The 25878-nt window shown below is 41.4% G+C and overlaps 1 protein-coding gene across 3 annotated transcripts in view; it reads left to right on the top strand.

Moving 5' to 3' along the window:
* Gabrb3 (gamma-aminobutyric acid type A receptor subunit beta3) overlaps positions 1-25878 on the top strand; it is a 220717-nt gene that overhangs the window by 167919 nt on the left and 26920 nt on the right. For all 3 annotated transcript variants that reach the window (XM_070043069.1, XM_070043071.1, XM_070043070.1), the window contains exons 5-6: positions 11883-11965; positions 17691-17828. In XM_070043069.1, the coding sequence (XP_069899170.1) occupies positions 11883-11965; positions 17691-17828 (221 nt within the window). The remainder of the gene's footprint in view (positions 1-11882; positions 11966-17690; positions 17829-25878) is intronic.

Below are 25878 nucleotides of genomic sequence, written 5' to 3' on the forward strand. Positions count from 1 at the left end.
GTTTTATACTGTGCTTTGGGTCAACTACTCTGTGTGTGTGTGTGTGTGTGTGTGTGTGTGTGTGTGTGTGTGTGTGTGTGTGTGTGTGTGTGTGTGTGTGTGTGTGTTATTGGATTTGAATTCAGAATTGTGAGCTTGCTAGGCAGGCCCGTTTAGAGCCATATCTCCAACCCCTTTGCTTTAGTTATTTTTTGAATAGTGTCTCACATTCCTTGTTGTAACCAGCCTCTGATGGCAATTCTCCTAATAAAATTCCTGTATAGCTGGAATTACTAGCATACCACGGTGCCCAGTGGAGGTAGGATCTGGCTAACTCTTTCCTTAGATCAACCTCAAACCAAGATCTTCCTGATCTCTGCCTCCTGAATTCCTGGGGTTAGGAGTGTGAGCTACCAGACTTCAGGGCCTCAGTTAACTTTTTGTCCCAGAACCCATGTGCTTTGCCTGCAATGGTACCTAACTTCCCACCAAGCTGTTTTGTCAGTGTTTCTCAGATCCTGCTACGCAACGAAGTGCCATGTTGATAAATTGCTTTCCGGAGGGGAATATGACAATTTATATTCCCACCAGCCATGAAGTATACATTAGCTCGAGGATTTTGACACCTGCTCTGGGTTTTATGATGACTTAGACTGCTCTAATTAATCTATCTTCTTCATCTCTCATGGCAAGAGGAAAACTCGGTCCCACTTTAAATCCACACTCTTGCATTTATTTATCTCCCCACCCAAGCATGTCCACTCCTCTTATGGTTTAATAAGAGTTTCTGTCGGGCTTCAGTGGCTCACAACTGTAATCCTAGCTACTCAGGAGGCTGAGATCTGAGGGTGGTTCAAAGCCAAATTTGGGCAGGAACGTCCATGAGAGTCTTATCTCCAATAAACCATCCGAAAACTTGAGCTGTGTTTCAAGTGATAGAGTTTCGCCTTGAGCTTAAGAGCTCAGGAACAGCGCCCAGGCCCAGAGTTCAAGTCCATGAGCAACCCCCTCCCCCCCAAAAAAAGAATATTTTTTTTCTACTTTTTCTTCTGACCACCCTTCCCTATTCCCATTTATTGATGTTAACTCATCCCAGAGTTGAAAGCACAGGGAATATTTTATCTTCCATTATATCTGATATGTCCATTGCTTTCTTTTCACCTCTTTCAAATGGAGTGGAAAATCCCCCAATCCATTCACCAGCCAGCTCTCTGCCTTGGGTGTCTGCTCCCTACTTATGAATTTGACCCCTGAATTCAAAGCCTTTCCTTTCTACTGCTCTCTCCCTTTGTCACACTTGCAGTGTGCAAACTTCCTTCTTCTCTTCTGAAACAGCAAAGATGGCCCTGCCTCTGGACCTTTACACATGCTCTTTGTTGGATGTATCTGGATCTAGATACTGATTTTTTTTCTAACACCATTATAACGGTTATATAATTGTGATGGACAGTTCAACTCTCCCTCTCCTAAGGAGATTCCTGTAGCGATCATTTAGTCTCTTCTTTATTGTTTAGTGTTTATCAAGCCATTTATCTAGATCTGACACCATCTTGTCAGTTTGTGGCATTTCTTATTGGCTATCTATAACTACAGGTAGGACAACAGGAGAGAATTATATATAATATGTATATAATACATGGTATCTCCATATATAGCATATAGAGTAGCATATATATAGTATCTAGGTACAATATTTAGATACATACACTAGATATATATTGATATAGTATATATGATATGCATATTTTGCATAATATATGATATACAGCATGTATCATATATATTATCTATCATATACCATATACTATATGGATATAGTAGACCTATATACATATACAGTATATGTATATAATTAGCTTGTGTGTTTATATACACACACATATGTAAAGTCCTGATTGAAGAGCTGATGCCATATTATTTATTGTTCTATCCTCAAAATCCAGGGTAGACTCAGGTGAAAAGAATATAATATATTCTCTCAGGGCTAATTCTGAAGCCTGATTCTTCTTTCTTTAGTATGAGCATTTTTATATTTTCTGTTTAGATTTTATTCTCCATTGGAATTTATCTTGATGTCAGAGGTGAGGTCATTTTTTGTTTTTTGCTTTTTCCCCTTCTAATTGCTAGCTATTTGGCCCAGTAGTTTTACCTTTTTTTTTTTTTTCTCCCACATGAACCTTAGAATCATCCAGGTTATCGAATCCCTGAAAATAAAGTTGGTCATGCTTTCTGGAATCGGGCTCATTAAATGTTAATTTGGGAAGATGAAGAGCTATAAGTTACACACATGTGAATAGCAAGGCTACATCCTGCCTTGGGCATTCTCTTCCTGCTTAAGAATTTGACCCCTGTAATTGAATAAAGAATGTCACTCCATTGTTAGTTCTAGCTGGTATGAATTCTGTAGCTCACCAGAAAGGGTGATTAGTTCTTAATGTAGCAGGGATCTGTTCTCTCTCTCTCTCTCTCTCTCTCTCTCTCTCTCTCTCTCTCTCTCTCTCTCTCTCTCTCTCTCTCTCTCTCTCTGTGTGTGTGTGTGTGTGTGTGTGTGTGTGTGTGTGTGTGTGCATGTATATGGGGGGAAAGAAGGAAAAGGAGACAGGAAAAGAGGGAGAGAGAGAGTTGATTTGTTTTTAGAATAGTGTGAAAGGAGATAATTAACACACGTCACCAATTTACAGCACTTACATTCAACAACTCACTGTAAATTAAATGTCTAGACCTAGATTGTTAGTTTGTGCTGGGACTGGGGCTTGAACGGAGGGCCTCATGCTCTTGCTTGGCCTTTCTATTCAAGGCTGATGCTCTGTCCCCTTCAGATTTTTGCTGGCTAATTGGAGATAAAAGTCTCACGGATTTGTCTGTCCAGTCTGGCTTTGAACCTCGATCCTCAGATCTCAGCCTTCTGAGTAGCTAGGTGTGAGCCACCCAGGCCTGGTTTTAGATTATTTTGAAATATCTGAAGTAGTGGTGTTTAGTAATTCAACCTATATCTATGTGGTCACTTACCTCATTTAACATAACTACAACTATGGCATCTTAATTTCCTACTTTGATTCATCCATTTTTTTTTGCAATTTTAATTATTATAAATTGACAACTGGTAGTGATACTCACTTAAAGAATGCATCCTCATGTTACGAATGCATGTGGAAAAATTCCTTAACGTCATTAGTGAGGAGCACATTGGAAAGTTGTTCGCTTAACAACTTATACAATACTCTATAATTAGCAGTGCTCACCAGGCTGTACAATAATCTTTAAAAAATGTCTTCCTGTTTAGTTGAGATTTGATACAGTTTAACCCTTAGTATCCCATGTCATCCTTCCTTCAACTGCTGCTACTCATTATTCTGGGCTCATTTGTCTGAGATTGTACATGTAAGTCAGAGCTGCTCCAGTTTGATTCAGGTTGTCACAAATGATAGGCTAGCCTCCTCTCTAAAATTCTAAACAGCATCACATTGTGTCTATCGACCTCACTAATCCTTACTCACTCCTCTGCTGGACATTTCATTTGGCTCCATCATTTGGTTACTAGGAGCCAGGCTGTACTGACTGACCTGAGAGTCTAGCCACCTCTTTGACAAAACTGATTTCAAACTTTTCAGATAAATACTTGGAAGTAGGATGGTTGGTTCATAGGGTCATTTTATTCTCAGTGTCTGGGGGACCCTAATTCACATCATCAACTATGTGACCAGACTTGCCTTTCCTCCACCTCCTTGTAAACATTTTCCTTTCTTCCATTCTGACAGGTGTGAGGTGATGTTTTACTGTGGTTTCCCTCAAAAGTTAGTGACATCGGACATATTTCCCCATGGACCCATTGGCCATCTGTATGCTTTCTTTTGAGAAAGGGTTGTTCAGGTTCTGGGCCCATATTTTTTTAATTCTGTTTTTATTTTCTTTTTCTTGAGTTGAGTTGCTTATATATTTTGGATGTTAACTCCCATTGAGAAGTTGAAGTTTTGGGAAAGATATTCTGGTTTGGTGAATAGTTACTAGTTGAACTTTATCCCCCTACCTCCTCTGTGTGGGTTGAGGAAGTGGAACTTGTTCCTTATTTTGTCTATCTTCTTGATGTTACCCCCCCCTTTGGCTCATTCATAACTTTCTGAGGGTCAACCCTACTTCATCATGTTAAGCACTATTCTAATATAGTATCAAGTCGGCCTTGCCCAGGGTTAATTTACACTTGTTCTCTCTTAAGAAAAATTATTCCACCAGTTCATTGATCATAAGCCTAATTGCAATTTAGCATGAGGTGATCTCCTGCATTTGACCTATGAGTTTCTTTCCCTGGGTGAAATGCGGGCATATCCCACCATTTCCTGCAGATGTAAGTAGCCTTACCTTCAATGTTGAATACTGAATTCATACTAAGCATTAGCATTTTCTCTTCCAGAGTCAATGGCACTGAGATTTCCTAGGCAAGTACCAATGGGTCATTGTTGTAGTATTCTCTCATACACTCCTATGTGATTCATGCCACCCAGAATCTGCTATGTTAATAGATTGCACATCTTTAGATTTCTCTTGTTCTTTGTCACAGTATGAGTCAAGCAGATCTTCTTTTCCTTTTTTGTATATTCTGTTAGAGATTATACAGTGCAAGGAATAGCTGCTATTCCTAGAAAGAATAGATGTATCCTGTACATATTGATATATAGGAATATAAGTGGTGTTCCTTTAAATACTCAAATGAAGGAACACATGTAATAGTTGTGCACTGTATGTAACTGTTTTAGAAGGAAGTTTTTCTCAATGGGATAGAATCCTAATGGTATTTTTGTGCTGCAATACACCTGGATCAGTGTCTAACATATTTATGGATTTCTTTAGGTTTTCTTCTAGTGTGGTCTTAAGGAATTCAAGATTTTCAGAAAGCCATCATTTTCATCTACATTTCCTAATTTATTATCATCCACATGTGCATTGCTTTCTCTTATAATTAAAGCTTTTAAGAGCATATCATTTTATTGTCTTCCTTATTTACTGTTTAGTAGCGTGAAGAAGTTCCTATTACTTTCATTTAGTGTTTTAGAGGACTAGACTTCAAGTTTTTTTTATCATAATTTTGTATTTCTTGATTTTTTTGTCAGTCAGAGCCTAAGTGCTGTCCCTGAACTTTGTCGCTCAAGGCCAGTGCTCTACCAGGTTGAGCCACAACATCACTTCTAGTTTTTCTGGTGCTTCATTGGAGAGAGTCTCACATACTTTCCTGCTCAGGCTGGCTTTGAATCACGATCCTGAGATCTCAGCCTCCTGAGTAGCTAGGGATTACAAGTGTGAGTCACCGGTGCCCCAACTCCAAATCAGTTTTGTAGAAGCTCTGGAGACAGTTCAAATACATAGCGACCAACCAAAACCCCCAAGCAAGATAAATGACAGAATTTCAAAAAGAAATTAGGTACAATGGCCTACCTTTGAAATCTCAGCTACTTGAGGGGGTGGAAATAGGATTGTGATTCAAGACCAGCAAAAGTATAAAATCCTACCTGAAAAAACAAACCAGAGAGAGAGAGAGAGAGAGAGAGAGAGAGAGAGAGAGAGAGAGAGAGAGAGAGCTTAAAGGTATAACTCACTTGTTGAGCAGATGTGAGGCCCTGGATTCATTTCCTAGCCCAGCCGAAAATAAATGGGATATTTCCAATGGAGGTCCCTTTCTCTTCCTAAAAACTCACAATTTTTTTTAAATTTTATTTTATTTTATTTGTGAACATACTGTACAGAGGAGTTACAATTACATGGGCAGGATAATGCGTACATTTTCTTACCAAGCATTGCAGCCTCCCTCCTCCTTTGTTTACCCTTCACATCCCTTCCCAGCCTCCCCCCCTCCCCCCCCAATCCCAATCCTTCTCCTTCCCCCCTTCCCCCCCCCTTCCCCCCCCCCCCCCCCCCCGCACCGACATTGTAAAGCTCGTTTTGGACATGACAACTTGTACTTCTCATTGTTGCAAACAGGTCCACCTGTATCCTTAAACAACTGGTTTTTTCCCCATCTCCTCCACAAGTTATACTGACATCAAATATAGTGAAAGCAGGAGTTATACTGTGGGGGAGGGACATACAAAGCAACAAAGAGATAATCTTATAAATGCATTAGAAACACATGCATGAAAGAAAAAAACATTAAAATACATATCTAAGGGTTCATTTTCCTGACATCACATTATCTGACCTTTTCCGCTTGACTCATACATCTACTAGATATTACAAATAAAGGAAACCATGGGACCTGTGTTTCTTTGGGCCTGGCTTACTTCACTTAACATAATTTTTTCCAAGTTTTTCCATTCCCTAACAAATGGGGCAATGTCATTCTTTCTGATGGAGGCATAGAATTCCATTGTGTATATATACCACATTTTCTTGATCCATTCATCTACTGAGGGGCATCTGGGTTGGTTCCATATCTTAGCTATGGTAAATAATGCTGCAGTAAACATAGTTGTGCTGGTAGCTTTAGTGTGGTCTTGTTTGTAAACATTTGGGTAAATGCCCAAAAGTGGGATTGCTGGGTCATAGGGGGAGCTCTATGTGAAGTCTTTTGAGGAACCTCCATACTGCTTTCCAAAGTGGTTGAACAAGTTTACATTCCCACCAACAATGAAGTAAGGTTCCTTTCTGTCCACATCCCCTCCAGCATCTGTTGTTGTTAGAGTTCTTGATTTTTGCCGTTCTAACTGGAGTGAGGTGATATCTCCAATGTTGTTTTGATTTGCATTTCTTTTATGGCTAGGGGATGTTGAACATTTCTTCATGTGTCTATTGGCCATCCTTCTTTCTTCTTCAGAGAAGTTTCTCTTTAAGTCTTTCGCCCACTTATTTATTGGGCAGTTGTTTCTTTGAGGATTTGTTGTTGAGGGGTTTAATTTTTTGAACTCACAATTTTTATGCATCATTTTATGCTCCTTTTGCCTTTCGGCATCTGTGTAGGTGTTGGGTTGTCAATCTGCCATAGAAGATGCCAGCATTTAAGTGTGTAAACCTAGAAATTCAGTGAGCTCGAAAAATCAGAGGCTGTAGAAAAAAATCACACAGGCAAGAGCTATGTGTTGATTTTGGATTATAAGATCCAATATCTTCTCAGATTCTGTGACAACTACAAGTTATGACATTTGGGAAGAGCAAGCTTTCCGTGTTGATGTGGGTCACACAGTGTGTGGCTTTGTGACACAAGTGTGCTATTTGTACACAGACATTTCCCATTGACTGCTTTGCCCAGTGTGTTGACATTTTCCCCCTTTGCTACTCCCAGTCGTTGAGAGCAAAATGTTCCTCCACCTGCTGCCTGGTCAGATGCTAACACAAGGACATTCTTTACTCCATTATTCGCTGAGAGCTGGTGTATAGGCGGAACTGGACACATCTATCAAAGATGGCGCTGACCTGGTGTCCTGCAGGAGTTTGCTTAGGCTGTGTCTTAGAAGCAGGGTACGCCTCCTGCTGTCACCATGAAAGGTGGCCTGAGAAAGGTGAACCCTGGGCTCCCAGAAGAAGAAATCTGTTGAGAAACTGGGGATGTAATGACAGTTGGGATCTCTAGAAAAGCATTCCTGCTTTTCTTTCCTTCTCTATTTTCTTCCTCTTCCTTCCCTTCCTTTCTTCTTTTTCCCTTCCCTTCCCTTTCCTTCCTTTCCTTTCCCTTCCCTTCTCTTTCCTCCTCTCCCTCCCCATCTCTCTTTCTTTCTTCCTTTCTTTCCTTCCTTTCATTCTTTTCCTTCCTTCCTTCCTTCCTTTCTCTTTCTTTCTTTCTTTCTTTCTTTCTTTCTTTCTTTCTTTCTTTCTTCCTTTCTTTCTTCCTTTCTTTCTTCCTTCTTTCTTTCTTTCTTCTTTCTTTCTTTCTTTCTTTCTTTCTTTCTTTCTTTCTTTCTTCCTTCCTTCTTCCTTCCTTCCTTCCTTCCTTCCTTCCTTCCCCTCTCCCTCCTTCCTTCCTTCCTTCCTTCCTTCCTTCCTTCCTTTCTTTCTTTCTTTTTTTCTTTCTTTCTTTCTTTCTTTCTTTCTTTCTTTCTTTCTTTCTTTCTTTCTTTCTTTCTTTCTTTCTTTCTTTCTTTCTTTCTTTCTTCTTTCTTTCTTTCTTTCTTTCTTTCCCTTGTTTCTAGATTACCTTTAAGTAGTTGTTCAAAAGGGTTTCAGATCAACATGTCAGTATATGAGTACAGTACATGTCAGTATATGAGTACAGTGCGTGTCAGTATATGAGTGCAGTACATGTCAGTATATGAGTACAATACATGTCAGTATATGAGTACAGCACATGTCAGTATATGAGTACAGCGCGTGTCAGTATATGAGTACAGTACATGTCAGTATATGAGTACAGTGCGTGTCAGTATATGAGTACAGCGCGTGTCAGTATATGAGTACAGTACATGTCAGTATATGAGTATAGTACATGTCAGTATATGAGTACAGCACATGTCAGTATATGAGTACAGTACATGTCAGTATATGAGTACAGTACGTGTCAGTATATGAGTACAGCACGTGTCAGTATATGAGTGCAGCGTGTGTCAGTATATGAGTACAGTACATGTCAGTATATGAGTACAGTGCGTGTCAGTATATGAGTACAGTACATGTCAGTATATGAGTACAGCACGTGTCAGTATATGAGTACAGCACATGTCAGTATATGAGTACAGTACATGTCAGTATATGAGTACAGTACATGTCAGTATATGAGTACAGCACGTGTCAGTATATGAGTACAGCGCGTGTCAGTATACGTGTACAGTGCGTGTCAGTATATGAGTACAGCGCGTGTCAGTATATGAGTACAGCACATGTCAGTATATGTGTACAGTGCGTGTCAGTATATGAGTACAGTACATGTCAGTATATGAGTACAGTGCGTGTCAGTATATGAGTACAGCGCATGTCAGTATATGAGTACAGTACATGTCAGTATATGAGTACAGTGCGTGTCAGTATATGAGTACAGTGTGTGTCAGTATATGAGTACAGTGCATGTCAGTATATGAGTACAGTACATGTCAGTATATGAGTACAGCGCGTGTCAGTATATGAGTACAGTACATGTCAGTATATGAGTACAGTGCATGTCAGTATATGTGTACAGTGCGTGTCAGTATATGAGTACAGCGCGTGTCAGTATATGAGTACAGTACGTGTCAGTATATGAGTACAGCGCGTGTCAGTATATGAGTACAGTACGTGTCAGTATATGAGTACAGTACATGGCAGTATATGAGTACAGTACGTGTCAGTATATGAGTACAGTACATGTCAGTATATGAGTACAGCACGTGTCAGTATATGAGTACAGTGCGTGTCAGTATATGAGTACAGTGCATGTCAGTATATGAGTACAGCGCGTGTCAGTATATGAGTACAGTACGTGTCAGTATATGAGTACAGTACATGGCAGTATATGAGTACAGTGTGTGTTAGTATATGAGTATAGTACGTGTCAGTATATGAGTACAGTACGTGTCAGTATATGAGTACAGCACATGTCAGTATATGAGTACAGTACGTGGCAGTATATGAGTGCAGCGCATCTTGATCAAGGTCACCCCTGTCATTCTTCGCCCCATCTCTCCAGGTCTCACCCATCCCCTCTTTTCTCCTAGTTCCATTTTCACACATATATGTTGAATATTATGCCTGCATTTGCCCCTTCTTCCTCTCTCCATTCATCTGCCTCCCTTAACCCATCCCACCAGCTGGCAATTCAGGTTTCAACTTTCCTAAGTATATACTATACCTCAGTCAATTTGTGTATATCTACATATGATTCTGTGTGTGTTCCCAGATATATTTATAATTTAGATTATAATCATCTGAGAGAAAACATGCACCATTTGTCTCTCATTTAACATATTTTTTGTTGTTGTCCGCCCTGGGGCTTGAACTCAGCCCTGGGTGCTGTCCCTGAGCTGCTTTTGCTCAAGGCGAGCGCTCTACCACTTGAGCCATGTCCGGCTTTTTGTTTATGTGGTGCTGAGGAATCGAACCCAAGGCCTCATGCATGGGAGGCAAGCACTCTACCACTGAGCCACCTTCCCAGCCCCTTAACATAATTTTTTTCATATCCATCCATTTCCCTGCAAGTGACACTTTATTATTTCTGATGCATGAATAAAATAACATTGTGCCTGTGTGTATAACTGATATGTAATATGTCATAAACACACAGTGTACACACACGCACACACATATATCTCACATTCTCTTGGTCCACTCATTCACTGAAGGATGTTTAATCAGGGCTGTTTCCATAACACATCCTGCCATCCCCCTCTGAATGGCTGTGACCAAGACTCTAGGACCACCCAGAACACACCTCCTACCTGAGCTTGGAGGATGCTGTTACCTGCATATATGAACCAACATGGCCATCCCTTTCCTCTACCATTAGTCTGTTCTTTCTATCTCTGGTTTCATGCTTTGCTCTCCAGCTTGAGAATGACATTTAAAGTCTCTATATGATGGAGCTTCCCCTCCCCTCCCTTCCCCCACACAATGATTTCCGTGAGAGAATCCCTTTAGCTTCCCTCTTTCCTTCAATTCAGTCAAGCCATCTTTTTCTGACCAGTTAGCTAATGGTTAGTAGTCCTTGATTCAGAGTTTCACTCCAGTCTAGTCAGCTTCTCCAATGGTCGGGAAAGGTTGATATTCTAAAGAAAGACCGCGTAAGTCACAATGGCTTAATTGTTGCGTGCCATTGCTTTTCCTAAGGGAGACAGAAAGCACAAGGTGAAGACCACTTGCTTCTAGAGGTGTGGTGTCTCCATGTATGGCTGGCTTCACCACTGCCTGCTGGAAACTTGGCTGGCTTTAGATCATGGTATAAATTCCTTCCATGTAGGTAGATGGCCCTGGGGAAAGTTAACTCCCTGGATTTTGATTCATAATGAATAACAGAAAAACCAGATATTCTCTTTGAAAATATTGATCATCACATAGCGGGTGGGGATGGGGCTCTAGTATGAATTCAACCCAATAGGTAACTATAATATAATAAGAATAAGAAAAAAAGCTGGATTCCAAGTTCCAAAGTACAGCCTGTGGACATGTCGGTACCCCAAAACCCTCCACATGGAAAAAGCAAAGAACTCAATCTTAACCTAATCTCTTACCCCACATGGAAATTCTGTCTGTATTAGTGACCCAACAGAGAAGGAGACAAAATCAAAATGGAATTACGCATTTTCCATAGAAGCCAAACTCCAAAGAACTCAAGTAGCAATTAGAAAGGGTTTAAAAGCATTGTTATTGGATATGGTGCTGCTAGTTGATAATATATTCTATACATGCTAAGAGAATCAATTTTAAGAGTGTGCCACACACATAAAAATATAAGTATGTATAGTGGTTCCTACGTTAATGCCATTCCTTTATATACATGTTTAATATTATTATTATTGGTGGTGGTGGTGGTGTTTGTTGTCATGGGACATAAACTCAGAGCCTGGGCACTGCCCCTGAGTTCTTTTGATCAAGGCTAGCTCTCTACCACTTGGAGCCACAGCGCCACTTCTGGTTTTCTGGTGGTTCATTGGAGATAAGAGTCTCACAGACTTTCCTTTCCCAGGCTGGCTTTGAACCACGATCTTCATATCTCAGCCTTTTGAATAGCTAGGATAACAAGGTGTGAGCCAGTGAGCCACCATATACATGCTTTAAAAGACTTATTGTACATGATAAACATACAAAAAGTCAATTAAAATATTTAAATGCAATGAAAGTATCATGGTGTTTCATTTCATGGATAAAGCTGGGTCTGTAGTATATTGGAAGAGCATCTTTCTCTTTCAAGGACATTCGTGCATGCTGTAAGAGGAGATTAGTATTCAGGCATGCTGTGGGGAAGAGGAACCCGCACAGCTGTTTCGTCATTGACATCCCTTGGGCTCTATGTGTTTCAGAATCACCACGACAGCAGCGTGTATGATGGACCTCCGGAGGTACCCGCTGGATGAGCAGAACTGCACCCTGGAGATTGAAAGCTGTGTGTATCTGTGTCTGGGTTTCTTTCTCTTCCCCTCTATGCTTTAAGGTCTTTTGGTCATGAGTTCGCTTTTTTTCGCAAGGCATTCAGATTCTGGACGTACATTTCAATTCTCTTAAAAAAAATGAGGCTGGGACCTGGGGAGAAAAGGTTGTAGGACCTCCTTCTCCATCCATAGCCTTGCTCTGTTGTGTGTACTTGTAATTCCAGCAACCATGAGAGGCCTAAAGAAGGCACACCACAGTGCAGGTGCACTCTCTGGTGGAAAATTAAGACTCTGTCTCATAAAAATAACTGGCAGAGGGTTGGGAAGGTGGCTCAGTGGTAGAGTGCTTGCCTTGCATGCATGAGGCCTTGGGTTCGATTCCTCAGCACCACATAAGCAGAAAAAGCTGGAAGCAGCTCAAGAACACTAGTCTTGAGCTGAAGAGCTGAGGGACAGCACCCAGGCCCAGAGTTCAGGCCCCACGACTGTGGGAAAAAAATAAGTGGCAGAAAACCAGGCTTGGGGGCAAGGCTTGAGTGGTAGAGCCACTGTCTAGTGATTTCAAGGTCCTGAGTTTCAACCTTAGCACTGTTCTCCCAAAAGAAATTTAACTTGATAATAGATGAATCTGTTTGTTTGCAGTTTTAAACTATGAAGTAATCAGCTGAACACTGGGCTGTCCTACCTGCTCATATGAAATAAAGATTCCCATAGAACAAACATAATTTTCTTGCTTAGCATTCATTTGTTGTTGTTGTTGTTATACTTTTGCTGGTTCTGGGGCTTGAACTCAGGACCTGGGCACTGTCCCTGAGCCTCTTTGTGCTCAAGGCTAGTGCTCTACCACTTGAGCCACAGCACCACTTCCTGCTTTTCCTGAATAGTTTTTATTGGAGATAAAAACTATTGGAGTCTCACTGACTTTGCCACTTGGGCTGGCTTCAAACCACAATCCTTAGATCTCAGCTTCCTGAGCTAGGATTACAGGAGTGAACTGCCAGTGCCTGACTTGCTTAGAATTTAGAAGAAAATAAAAATGTTGTCTTAAAAGAATAACCCCTGTTTTCATTGTATTTGATGTTGGTATAATTTGGGGAGGGAAAGGGAAAAAACAAATTGCTTAAATAGGGATACAAGTGGACCCATTGCAACAATGAAATGTACAAGATGCTGTTGAAAAATGAACTTTAAACTTTGGCAGGGGGTGGGGGAGATGGGAGGGCAGGGATGGTAGGGGAAACAAAGGAGGAGGCAACAATGCTTGATAAGAAATGTATTGATTACCTTGCTCATGTAATTGTAACCCCTCTTTACGGTATTTTCACAATAAAAAAACTTATTGATAATTAAAAAAAAAACAATTAGACCGGGGTTGTAGGTCAGTGGTAGAGTACTTGCCTAGCATACATAAAACCCTGTGTTTGATTTCCCAGTAGGTTTAACTAAACTCTAAGAGTTGGCTTGTCAACAGAGGGAGGAAGATAGAGATAGAAACATACACATATGTACAAGAGCATGCGCGCGTGTGTGTGTGCGCACACACACACACACACACACAGAGATGGGGAGATACAGAGAAATAGAGAGATAATGACAGACAGACTCTACAAAAGACTCCTTTATTCTAATCTGATTATGGGAGTCTGTTTGCTGTGCTAAAATATAGGAAAACAAATGCTCCCTGTCTCAGTCCATTCAGTGAGACAAGAGCAAACACTGTGATGCAATTTTCTTACAATATGCTTCATCACGCATGAGTGGCTGAACCGCTGAGACCTCCAGCAGTCCAAGCAGAACTCATTTCCCAGCAGGATCTCCAACTTAGAAGGGAGCCCGTTTCTGCATCTCGGCAATTTGCTTCCATTTATGAGGTGGTTCAGGTGCGGGATTGGTTTGGGGTTGGTTTTTTTTTTTTTACTTTTTTTTTTCATGTGTGCCAGCATTACAGCTTTAAACTCAAGGCTTTGAACACTGTCTCTTCACTTTTACTTGAGCCACAGCCCCACTTCCAGGTTTGGGGTGGTTAAGTTAGAGAGAAGAGTCTCACTGACTTATCTTCCCCAGGCTGGCTTTGAAATGCAATCTTCAGGTTTCAGCCTCCTGATTTGCTCGGAATACAGGCATGAGCCACCAATAGCAGCTCAGCTGCTTTATTGGTAATTTAGTGCCGAGCTGAATCTGTAGTGTCTAGCAAACAGGCATCCTTCCTGTCCCCCCTGACCTGTTATAGCGTGATTCACTATTGATCTCTTAGAGGAAAAGTTGTAAATGATCCCACTGAACCTTGGGGTGGTTCAATGACTGTAACATGGCAGTGTCGCTGGAAGTAGTTGAGGCGAAGAGGGAAGGTGTATGTGAAGTATGGAGAGATGGCCCCTTGGGAAGCTGGTCTCCAGGTTGTGAAGGCGCTCAGCCACTGCGTACCTGCCATGCTTTCTGAGAGTCTTGCTCTCGAGAGAATGAGGAATTGAAATCATGTCGAGTGATGCATAATTGAATCATCTGGGGACATTTACCAAAGAGAACAGCAGGCTCAGGGGAGAGTTGATGGCTCCCAGCAGTTGAAGAATTATCTTGGGAAGTTAAATAGATTCTGCGTGGCCAGAAGGCATGAGTCCAATGAGACGATGAAGGTATGGGAAAGGCAAACACAGGGTCTAAGTAAGGAAGCAGCTCCTCTCGGGACTGCCTGGACAGATAGTGATGTCTGACCATACAGCATCCTTTGCTATGATGCAGAGTACGACATGCAGAAAGATCTGCCAGAGCAGAGACCCCTTCCCCTCAACATGCAATGCCCCAACCCCGAAGGTGGTTCAGTGGTAGAGCGCTTGCCTTGCATGCATGAGGCCCTGGGTTCGATTCCTCAGCATCACATAAGCCGAAAAAGCTGGAAGTGGTGCTGTAGCTCAAGTGGTAAAGCGCTAGCCTTGAGCTGAAGAGCTGAGGGACAGCGCCCAGGCCAGAGTTCAGGCCCCACAGCTGACAAAAAAAAAAAAGCATTTGAGATGAAAGTCCAATTTTTGGGTGGCCTGGCTATTACTCATATCTCCATTGGGAATGGAGAAACAAAGTATGTAGCTTTTTTGTCCTTCTTTCCAGGACAAATTCATTGATCCATGGATTTATCCAACAAATATGTAGAGAATCTTGAACTCCTTGCAAGCACTGGGTCTTTTGTTGTTGTTGTTGTTTTGTTTTGTTTTGTTTTTCAGTTGTGTTTTCATTCATTTTTAGAGCCTGGGCCCAGAGATTTGCACATGCTAAACAAGATCTCTGCTATTGGGCTCTACCCACAGCAACTAGGCAGACACTGTGCTAGAAGAATTATATATAAAGGAGACATAGTCTTTCTAAAGAATCGTACTATTTGTGCTCTCCATAGATTCTCTTATACTACAATTAATTCATTTGTAACTGCTTGGGTGCCACCCAGTATGCTGACTTCAAGATTCATCTAAGTCAAAACCCAACATAATGAGCACTGAGAAATGAGTATTTGCGAGGGGTGAGGGGTGGGTCAAGAGGAGAACCATAGAAGAAGGAATGGGGGAAATGAGTGGAATGCAGGTAAACATGTGTTGTCTATGCTACAGAGCTGAGAAAAATAAGGGAAGGGGTAGATGGAAGGGGGGGGTGAAGATGTGGAAGAGAGGCACAGACCAAGGTGCATTTTATACATAAATTGCTTTGTAAAATGCCAAAAAAATTCAATATGTAACCTGAAAATGAAGAGAAGTGAGGGAAGGGGTAGGATGGGAGGGGCAGGTAAGAGGGTTGAAAGGGGTGACATTGATCAAGAGGCACTGTATCCATAAACTGCTCTGTTAAATGGCAACTTCTCTGTACAACGACTTAAAGAAAATAATTGAATACATATGTATATATATATTTATATATATGCTTACCTTCACAGAGCTTCTTTTCTAGAAAAGGCAGGAAACGAATAGAAGTTTCAAAAGAACTACAGTTTGCTACAAGGGCTAGGGGTGTTTATAAGTTTTACCAGAAAGATTGAAGTGCACTAGTGCACATACAAACCCAAAGAAGGAAGAGCCACACGCAGTAGATGTTCAGAGGACATAGAGGCCTAGCCAGAACAGAAGGAGACAGGTGGCAGGGCTGGTAAGTGAGAGGTGAGAAGAGGTACCCAGGATCCAGTACCCTAAGTCCATAAGCTCCTCATGAGGAGTTCAGATTTGGGTTGTTATTTTTTTGTTAATCAGCTGTACTGGGAAGCAGTTGAGAACTCAAAGCATAGAGCAGTAGCACAGCCAGGTGTTTGTTTTATTAAAGATGGTTGTAACAAAGCATTGGTGCCTCATAGTTGTAATCCTAGTTATCCAGGAAGCTGAAATCTGAGGATTGCAAGCTTGAACTATAATAGATAGTTCATGATGACGTGTATCTCCAATGAAGCAGGAAAAAAAAATTCCTGGAAGCAGACCTGTAGCTCATATAGTACAGTGCCAGCCTTTCAGTGGAAAACCCAAGCAAGAACAGGCCTTGAGTTCAAGCCCTAGTACTGGCACACACACACACACACACACACACACACACACACACACACACACACACACACACACACACACACACACACACACATTTGCACAAAGATGACAGCAGACTTCCACAAAGAGCTAGCCTTAGTTGTGGAGACAGATACAGATGTCCCCTACACCTGTGGTTCATTTGTCTACCTTTCAATTGGATACATTCATATCCCAAAATCTATTAGATTGTATGGTATTTTTTCCTCACATGCATTTTGATTTTTTAATTGAGCTTGCTGTAAAACGCTAATCTCACCCCTTTGGGAGACTCCTGGGTGTAAAAAATAAAGTTGAGCCGGGTGCTGGTGGCTCACACCTGTAATCCTAGCTACTCAGGTGGCTGAGATCTGGTTCGAAGCCAGCCCTGGTAGGAAAGTCTATCTGCAATGAACCACCAGAAAAACCAGAAGTGGAGCTGTGGCTCGAAGTGGTAGAGCACTAGCCTCAAGCAAAAGAGCTGAGACAGTGCCCAGACTCTGAGTTCAAGCCTTACGACACACACACACACACACACACACACACACACACACACACACACACACAATGGCACGTCTCTGGTGAGCAGACCTCACGGCCAGAGAGAGTAGATGAAGCACCCACACACACAAAGGAGAGCGCTGGTTTTGCTTGGAGAGTTTATGTCATCAATCACTGGCTAGGTAACTCAGCTCCCAGCTCCTGTTGAGCCCCTACCTTTTCTCATCCTTTCTACTTGAGTTCTCATCTTTTCTTACCATTGTCTTATTCATTCCTGTCAAGATATCTCCTTTATATAATGTCTGGGCCAGCCCTACGGCTGTTCTCTACAGGTGCAAGTCTAGCCAGACCCCCTCTGTCCCATCTTACCCTAGTGGTTGTCTCTTTTAAGACCAAACTGGTACCAACCAAACCACACAGTGAACACAAAAGAAAACACTTGAAAATTCATTCTTGGGTGGCACTTGTTACAGACAAGCCCACTAAACCAATCTTCAAATATGACTGAGCTGCTGCTTCCATTTCATGAGTTTCTTCTTCTGTGGATGTGGTACTGAGGAATCGAACCTAGGGCTTCCTGCGTGCTAGGCAAGCACTCTAACCACTGAGCCACATTCCCAGCCCTTGGTGAGTTTCTTTGGCTGTGTGGTTTCTACAAAATGATGACTGTCTCACGTCTGCCATGTTCCTTCCTTTTCTCTCCTGGTAGATGGCTACACCACAGACGACATTGAATTTTACTGGCGTGGCGGGGACAAGGCTGTCACGGGTGTGGAAAGGATCGAGCTCCCCCAGTTCTCCATCGTGGAGCACCGCCTGGTCTCGAGGAATGTTGTCTTCGCCACTGGTGAGTTTCGGGTCCACTTGAGTTCCCTTCAGGACCATGGTCACATTGAATGACGCATTCTGAGTGAAAGACATGGCCACTGTCTTATGGGAGCACCTCCATCTTCCATTCACCTCTGCACCAAACCCTTGTGTCCTTCTCTAAAAGGGATCAATACCTCTTGATGGAGAAGTCAGCCTAAGAAGGAGATGCTCTCTGGGGCTTGTTATGGAAAGGGTCAAAGAACAGAGGTCAATGTAGCCAGACCGTATTTGAGTCTCCCCTGCTCCTCCCTCCCCTCTCCCCACATTTAGACAAGAGGCTGACAATGACCATAGACACAAGGAGGAAGGGAAAGGGGAGGTCAGGAGCGGTGGTTCTTGGTCCAAGAAGTCAACATCTTCTAACAACCCTGGGCGTGATCACAGGCAGCCTTAGTAGCCAGGATAGTAGCTTCTCATAGTCTTGCTTCTAGACATTTTTCTCCTGATAGAGTCTCCACTTAAGGCTGTCCTAGCTTGGTCTTCATTGTGTATTTTTTTGTTTGTTTCACCTATCCAAAGATGGAAGCAATACCTTCTGTCTGTACTTCCTGAGGTGTTAATTGAATTACTACTGCATAAAAATGTATGACTCATGATGCTTTTTCCGTGGCTCTGCCTTCTTACTGAAGGCTGAGCATGGCAGTGTGTGTGTGGGGGGGGGGGTACAATTGAGATGATCAAGGAAAGTGCTTGGTAGGGCTGAGTTCACAAACTCAAGGTTGACATGGTACATGACGGCCAGAGCTGGCCCTATGCTCAGACAACAACCAGAAGGTAGAGATCAGCGTGAAGTTAGTATGTCCTCACAAAAGCTGTGGATTGAATCCTTCCAACCTACAGCCACCAGCTGCTGCTTTGCCTGGCACCTGCTCTGGTTCATTTCACCCCAGTGCCTTTTATTCTAGTGAAGGTGTTTTTGTTCATAGCAACTTACCGTACCTGGGATTTCAATAATACCCGTCCCTTTGGAGGGCCCTGCTCTGCTCACTCCTTACCACTCTCTGCCCCACCTTGCTTTATGCTGGAGATTGCTCTACTGATTGATCTCCCTTCCCACTCCTCCCCCTCTGACAATAGTCAACTTCAGGATCCGCAGATCTCAGCCTCCTGGGTAGCTAGGATTCCCGGCGTGAGCTACTGATGCCCACCTGGTACTAGCTATCTTCTGTCGGTGGGTCTCTTTGAGTTGCATTTGGTGTCACCTCAACTGTCATGTATTCTGACTCTGATTTACATATATCAGCTATTCAAGAGATGCGTTGGGGGTGTCAATGTATTTGTACTTGGGATTCTCACAAATACCAAAACCTCAAATATAGGTTCTGTTGGGATGGTAACTAAGAAGGAAGAGAATAGAGTGTTTGTATAAAGTCTATCCTCTAAATCTGCTGGATCTTTTGGGATATCTGGAACTAATATCAACGTTTCTACTTGATCCAGAGTTGTATATTATTTCTGTGTGTGTCAGTACTGGGGCTTGAACTCATGGTCCAGGGGCTGCCCCTCACTCAAGGCTAGTGCTCTATTACTTGAGCCACAGCTCCATTTTCAGTTTGGGGGTTGGTTAATTGGCGATAAGATGTCTCACAGACTTCCCTACATGGGCTGGCTTTGAGCCATGATCCTTACCTCTCAGCCTCTTGAGGATTATAGATGTGAGATACCAGTGCCCAACCAGAGCTGTACTTTTAATCAAAGTGTCTATAAAGTAAATTCTCAGAGTATTCATTGGGAGCTACAGCTGGAGGGTTAGTACAGACCTGGAAACATGCATGGATAGACTTTCTAAGAATGAACAGGAAGAAGAAATTGAAAAACAAAGGATAAAAGGAAACAGAGAAAGAATAAATTCCCTTAATCCTACACCTCACCAGCCCTCAGATCTGAGACTCCATGCTATGTGTTCGCTGTCATCTACATCTAAAATACTCTGGATATTTGAAATTCTTTGCATCACAACTTGAAAAGTATTAATCTGGAGAATACTGGGGGAATTTGGTTTACTGAACTGCACTTTTGAGCACGGCGAGTTAAACATCCAGCGTTCAGTTGGTTTTCTCTCTGAAAAATAAATAAGGCAACTATCACAGCATAATTTTCTGAGGAGTGAAATTAAAAGTAATGATTCAAACAGGAATGAAAACATAGGATTTTTTTTTACATGTCTGATTTCTAATGAAACAAATTAATCTACATGTTAATTGGGATGTGTCAAAAAAAACAACACAACCATTCGCTTAAATGTCCTGATAGCAAACTGATTGCAATTCATCAAGAATATGTGACAATTTTAAGTAAATTGTCAAATCTCAGTTGGTAGACTGTCTAATAGGCTCTAATTAGTTAAGCAACGCACTTAATTCTAGGAATAATTGGAATTTTTCTCCCACTGGAAAGGGCTGTACCACTTGAACCATGCCCTAACTGTTATTTGTTGTAGTTTATTTTTCAGATAGGGCTTTACCTTGATTATCTTCCCTTTACCTCTTATTGCTAAGAAATGTGGGCCACCACACCAGCTTGGGTTTTGTGTGTGTGCATTTGTGTGAGGGCCGGGTATATGTGTATATAGTCCTGGTACTTGAACTCAGGGCCTGAACGCTATCCCTGAGCTTTTATGCTCAAGGCAAGCACTCTACTGCTTGAGCCACATTTCACTGTTGGCTTTTTTAGTGCTTAATTAGAGATGAGTCTCATGGACTTTCCTGCCTGGACTAGCTATGTACCTTGATCCTCAGATCTCAGCCTCCTGAGTAGCTAGGCGTGAGCTACAGACCTCTGGCTCCATACAAAAGATCTTATAACATTAATAACAATCTGTATAGCTTTTATTTATGTTCACATACAGGAAAATGTTAGAAATATAAATGTACAACTAAGTAATCGGTAAGCAAACAATTGTCCAACCACCCCCAAACAGTCTCTAATCTCTATCTTATTACTTCTTAGCTAATAATGTTGCCTAGTTTTTAACCTTTTTCATAGGATGAGCGTTTGGAATTGTTTGGTGATTCTTTAGCTCAGTCTTATACTGTGTCTCTATGGTTCGCCTATTTTCCTTACTGTAATATGTAAATAAACCCACAACGCTTTACCCACTCTGTTCATTTGCACAAGTATCAGCAATATTGCTATGAACATTCTTGTACCTGTCTTTCTGTGAATACATGCATGCATATGTATTATTGCTCTACCTAGAAGTGCAATGATGATAGTTGAAACTTAACTGGATGTGTCAGACTGATTTCTAGAAGGATCATTCTCAGTTACATGGACTCAGTTAATGGTCGAGTGTTCTATCTGCCTCACATCCTCACATGCTGGAGGGGGAAGTGTTCTGCTGGGTGCTGGGTGTGAGGTGCCTCTTACAGTTAGTTTTCATTTCCATTTCTCTGGTTCCAAGTCAGGTTGAGACCTTACCTGATGGTCTATTTGGTGATCCTCTTTGGTGATCTGTTGATATAAATCACGATGTATTTTCTGTTATTCTTACTTATCTATTGATACTTTATATATTATAGACACAAGATTGTTGTTCGTTTTAGGTGTTCATTTTTAGGCTTTTGTTTTGTTTTGTTTTTGGTGCAGGTCCTTGGGCTTGAACTCTGGTCCTAGGTATTGTCCCTGAGCTTTCTTTGCTCAAGGCTAGCACTCTACTATTTGAGTCGCAGCTCCATTTCCAAGGCTTTTGTGGTAGTTTAGTGGAGTCTCACAGTGTGGGGTGCCAGTGGCTCATGCCTATAATCTTAGCTACGCAGGAGGCTGAGATCTGAGGACTGCAGTTCAAAGCCAACCCAGGCAGGAAAGTATGTGAGATTTTTATCTCCAATAAACCACTAGAAAACTGAAAGTTCAAGCCTCACAACTAACCAAAAAAAAAAAAAAAAAAAGGGGTCTAACAGACTTTCCTACCAAGTCTGGCTTTGAATTGCAGTGTTCAGATCTCAACCTCCTGCGTAACTAGGATTACAGGTGTGAGCCATCAGTGGCTAACCCAGATGCAACCTGTGTATGTGTTACAAAAGTATGCCTTTTTCATAATTATAGATCTGGATCAATAGTCGCCCTCATTTTTATTTAATTTTTTTGTGAATGGAGTGTGCTATGAGCCAGTGGTCATTTTCCTTCTCTTATTACCCTACAGGAACACATTTGTTATAAATTGTGGATATATCCAATGGCTCTGAATTTGAATTTGATATTCTGCTCCATTGTTTTATTTATTCATTGTGGTAAATCACAGTACTCACTGCTGCATAATCTCCTTTAAGTAGAACAGATCCTTCGTGCTCTCTACTTTTTATTCTATGTATTCCTGGCCCTTTTCTTTATTTCCCTATAAATTTTATAATCGGATCATTAATTTTCATTTAAAAGTGGCTCGGCTTTGTATTTATGACTGCATTAATTAATTCAGTGGAAAGTGACATCATGATTCTGCCAATTTCTGTGTCTCTTATCTCTCCATTGGCTTAAGTCTTTAATTCACTTCAGTGCCTTATCTAGGTACCTCTGGCACATCTTTGTAAGATTTTTTTCCCCCAGATGTTTGATATTTTCTGATGCTAAAATATTTTAAACATCATTTCCCATTTGCTGGGTACTGATATGAAAATAGTGATTATTTTTACATTGAAGAGCCTTGATAAAATTGAGATGGGACTCTCACTTTTCCCTGATCATTCTGACTTATTTCCTATTGCCACTATGCATATGATTTATGTATACTTTAGATACCACGCAATACTATTGTTACTAAAGGAAGTTAAGTGTAGATAGAATTACATGGTTCTTTGTTCTTGTCTCTACCTCCAAGCCTTTCTTGAGGCAGATACCAGTGGTCTGTGTCTGTGATTCTAGATTCATATCAGTCTGAGATCTGGAGGATCAAATTTTGAGACTAGTCCAGGCAGAAAAATCCATAAAGATTCCACCTCCAAAATAACAAGAAAAAATCCAGGCTGGATATCTAGCTCAAGTAGTAGAGCAGAAGTCTAGTACTGAAGTACATTCTTTTTTTTGTCTGTTATGGAACTTGAACTCTGGGCCTAGATACTGTCCCTGAGCTCTTTTGCTCAAGACTAGCTCTCTACCACTCTGAGCCACAGCACCGCTTCTGGTTTTCTGGTGGTTCATTGGAGATAAGAGTCTCACGGACCTTCCTGCCCTGGCCGGTTTTGAACTGTGATCCTCAGACTACAGCCTCCTGAATAGCTAGGATTGCAGGCATGAGCCACCAGCATCTGGCTTCCTAAGTCCTTTTTTTAAAAAAAATCTGTCTCCAGTGTTTGCATTTCTTGCCATCTATGTACAAATATGACCTCGTATTACTTTTGCATAGAGGATGTATGTGTTGATGATAGAAATCCAGACTGGCAATTGTATTTGTTTCTCCACTTGAAGAGATTGTGTATTTTTGGTTTCCGTTATTCTTCTTAAGGAGCCAGGTAGAGACACTACTTTGAAAATGATTTCTGGAGTTTATTTTGCCTAACACCATCTTATCTGACCTTTTCTGCTTGTCTCAGACATATACTAGTTATTGCAAATAAGGGAACCCATGGGACCTATGTTTCTTTGGGCCTGGCTTGCTTCACTTAATATAATTTTTTCCAAGTCTTTCCATTTCCTAACAAATAGGGCAATGTCATTCTAACATACTTATAAGGTGATTGTTTTGTTGCTTTGTATGTTCCTCCCCCACAGTATAATCCCTGTTTTCACCGTATTTGATGTTGGTATAATTTGGGGAGGGGAATGGAAAAAATAAATAGGGATACAGGTGGACTGATTGCAACAATGAGATGTACAAGATGCTATGTCGAAAAAGGAACTTTACAACTTTTGGGGGGGACGGGGGAGTATAGTCGTGGAGATGGGAGGGCAGGGATGGTATGGAAAAAACAAAGGAGGAGGCAACAATGCTTGATAAGAAATGTACTTACTACCTTGCTCATGTAATTGTAACCCCTCTATACAGTATTTTCACAATAAAAAAACTTATTAAAAATTATCTCTGGTTTAGCCCCCTTGGTTTTCATTGACACTGTTAACCAGTTATGTCCCCACTGGCAATTTTCTCTGTAATTCTTCCTGAAGCCTGTGGATCTTTGGCTGAGGATCACTGTCACGGTCTCCCTCTCTTCCTAGAATTCCACTCACACACAATTCACTATTTGAATGTCTCCTCATGCTGCATCGTGGGAATTCATATTTCAGAAAGGATCTCTGCTTGATCCTAGAAGCAGTGAGAAACATTCGCAGTCTTGGGTAAGTTCATTGGAATTCAGGTAGTTCTGAGCGCATTCCATCACAGATACCGAGGGAAGATTCTATGGAGGTTATCTCCTCTGGAATAAATAAACTCTATGCTTTATTTTTCACACCTCTTCCTTTTTTTCTGAAGAATTTAAAGCTGTTTCAGTGTTTAATTCTATTTTTGTTTGATCTATTAATACATGATGGAAAAAAATAAGAAAACATTTTTTAAATGCTCACCTCTCAGAAAATAAGAATCCTACAACTCTATATATTTCCCTGGTTACATTGTGGGTAGGAAGCATTTTTTCTCCAACATCTTGTGCTTTTGAGAAAAGCTAAAAATCAGGAGGGCTGAGTCTTTGCTTGAGTAACAGTAACAAGCTGTGGAGATGTTTGCAAATCACTGCAATCACACATAGGAAAAAGGATCAGGAGAAAAGAAATCCTGAACTAAGTGTGGTTTGACTAATATATTCAGCTGAGAGATAACAGCCATGTGTTTTCACTCTGGATCTATGGATCACCAAGTTGGGACTGTAGTTGTGTGTGTGTGTGTGTGTGTGTGTGTGTGTGTGTGTGTGTGTGTTGCTAGTATTGGGGCTTGAACTCATGGCCTTGGAACTCTCGCTTGGTTTTCTCACTCATGACTGGTGCTCTATCATCTGAGCCAGACCTCCACTTCCAGGTTTTTGCAGATAAGTCAGAGATAAAAGTCTCATGGACTTTCTGCCTCAGACTGGCTTTGAACTACCATTCTCAGATCTCATCCTCCTGGGTAGCTAGGATTAGAGGCATGAATCACCAGCTCCTGGCACCATTCATTTATTCCCCCCTCCCTTATTTTCTATTGTTGGAAATCTTCAGCCATTACCTGTGTGTCTTTATCTGGTAAACTGCCAATCTCTCAATCCTATCCAAAATGAGAGGCCCAGAGCCTGTTCACTTCTTGTGCCAAGGAAGAGCTTCGCCACCTCAGCTGGCTACTGTGAAGTCACTTTCCTTTAAGAGCTCCTGACATATGTCAGCCACAGACACCAGATTGTTTTCCAGAATCCCATGGCTCGACATCTCCTGTGCAAAAATAACCCTTGTGTACCATCGTCGACTGACATCGCCTTTAAGACCTCCGACAGACGGGTTTAAATAGACCCAGTGGTGAGAAAACCTTGATTCCAAAATAAGGAGCACAGAGCAACCAAAAGAGGAGGAAAAATGAATGTGTATTTATAGAATGTCACTTCTTTTTGTTGTTGTTTGTTTAGTTAGATAATATATTTCAGACTGGATATAAAATAAGACCCGAAATTCCCAAGAGCACAGACAAAGGAAAATATTGTTTTCTTTATTATTGTGATAGAGTTCATCCTGTACAATACACCCATGGACAGTAAAAGTCAGTGGTGCTTGGTATATTGGTGGAGTTGCATAATCTCGACCAATCAATTTTAGGATAATTTTACCACCATCACCAGCAAGTCCCACCCCCACCATCAAATCACCAACATCCTGACCACCAACAGCCCAACCACCACTACCACCATCCTGATCACCGACATCACTACCACCACAAACACTACCACCAACAACCACACAACCATGTCCACAAGCATCACCACCACCACCACCTCCACACCCAGCATACCCTTTAGCAGTGCTTTTCTCTTTGTTGCTTTTACCAACCATAGATAACCAGAAGTTCAGTTTTTATTTCTGTGGACTTGCCAATTCTATACATTTCATATATGTACATATATATGTATATATAT

The sequence above is a fragment of the Dipodomys merriami genome, unplaced genomic scaffold (genome assembly GCF_024711535.1).
Source record: "Dipodomys merriami isolate MVZ:Mamm:240054 unplaced genomic scaffold, mDipMer1.0.p SCAF_33, whole genome shotgun sequence".
In the NCBI taxonomy this organism is placed as follows: Eukaryota; Metazoa; Chordata; class Mammalia; order Rodentia; family Heteromyidae; genus Dipodomys; species Dipodomys merriami.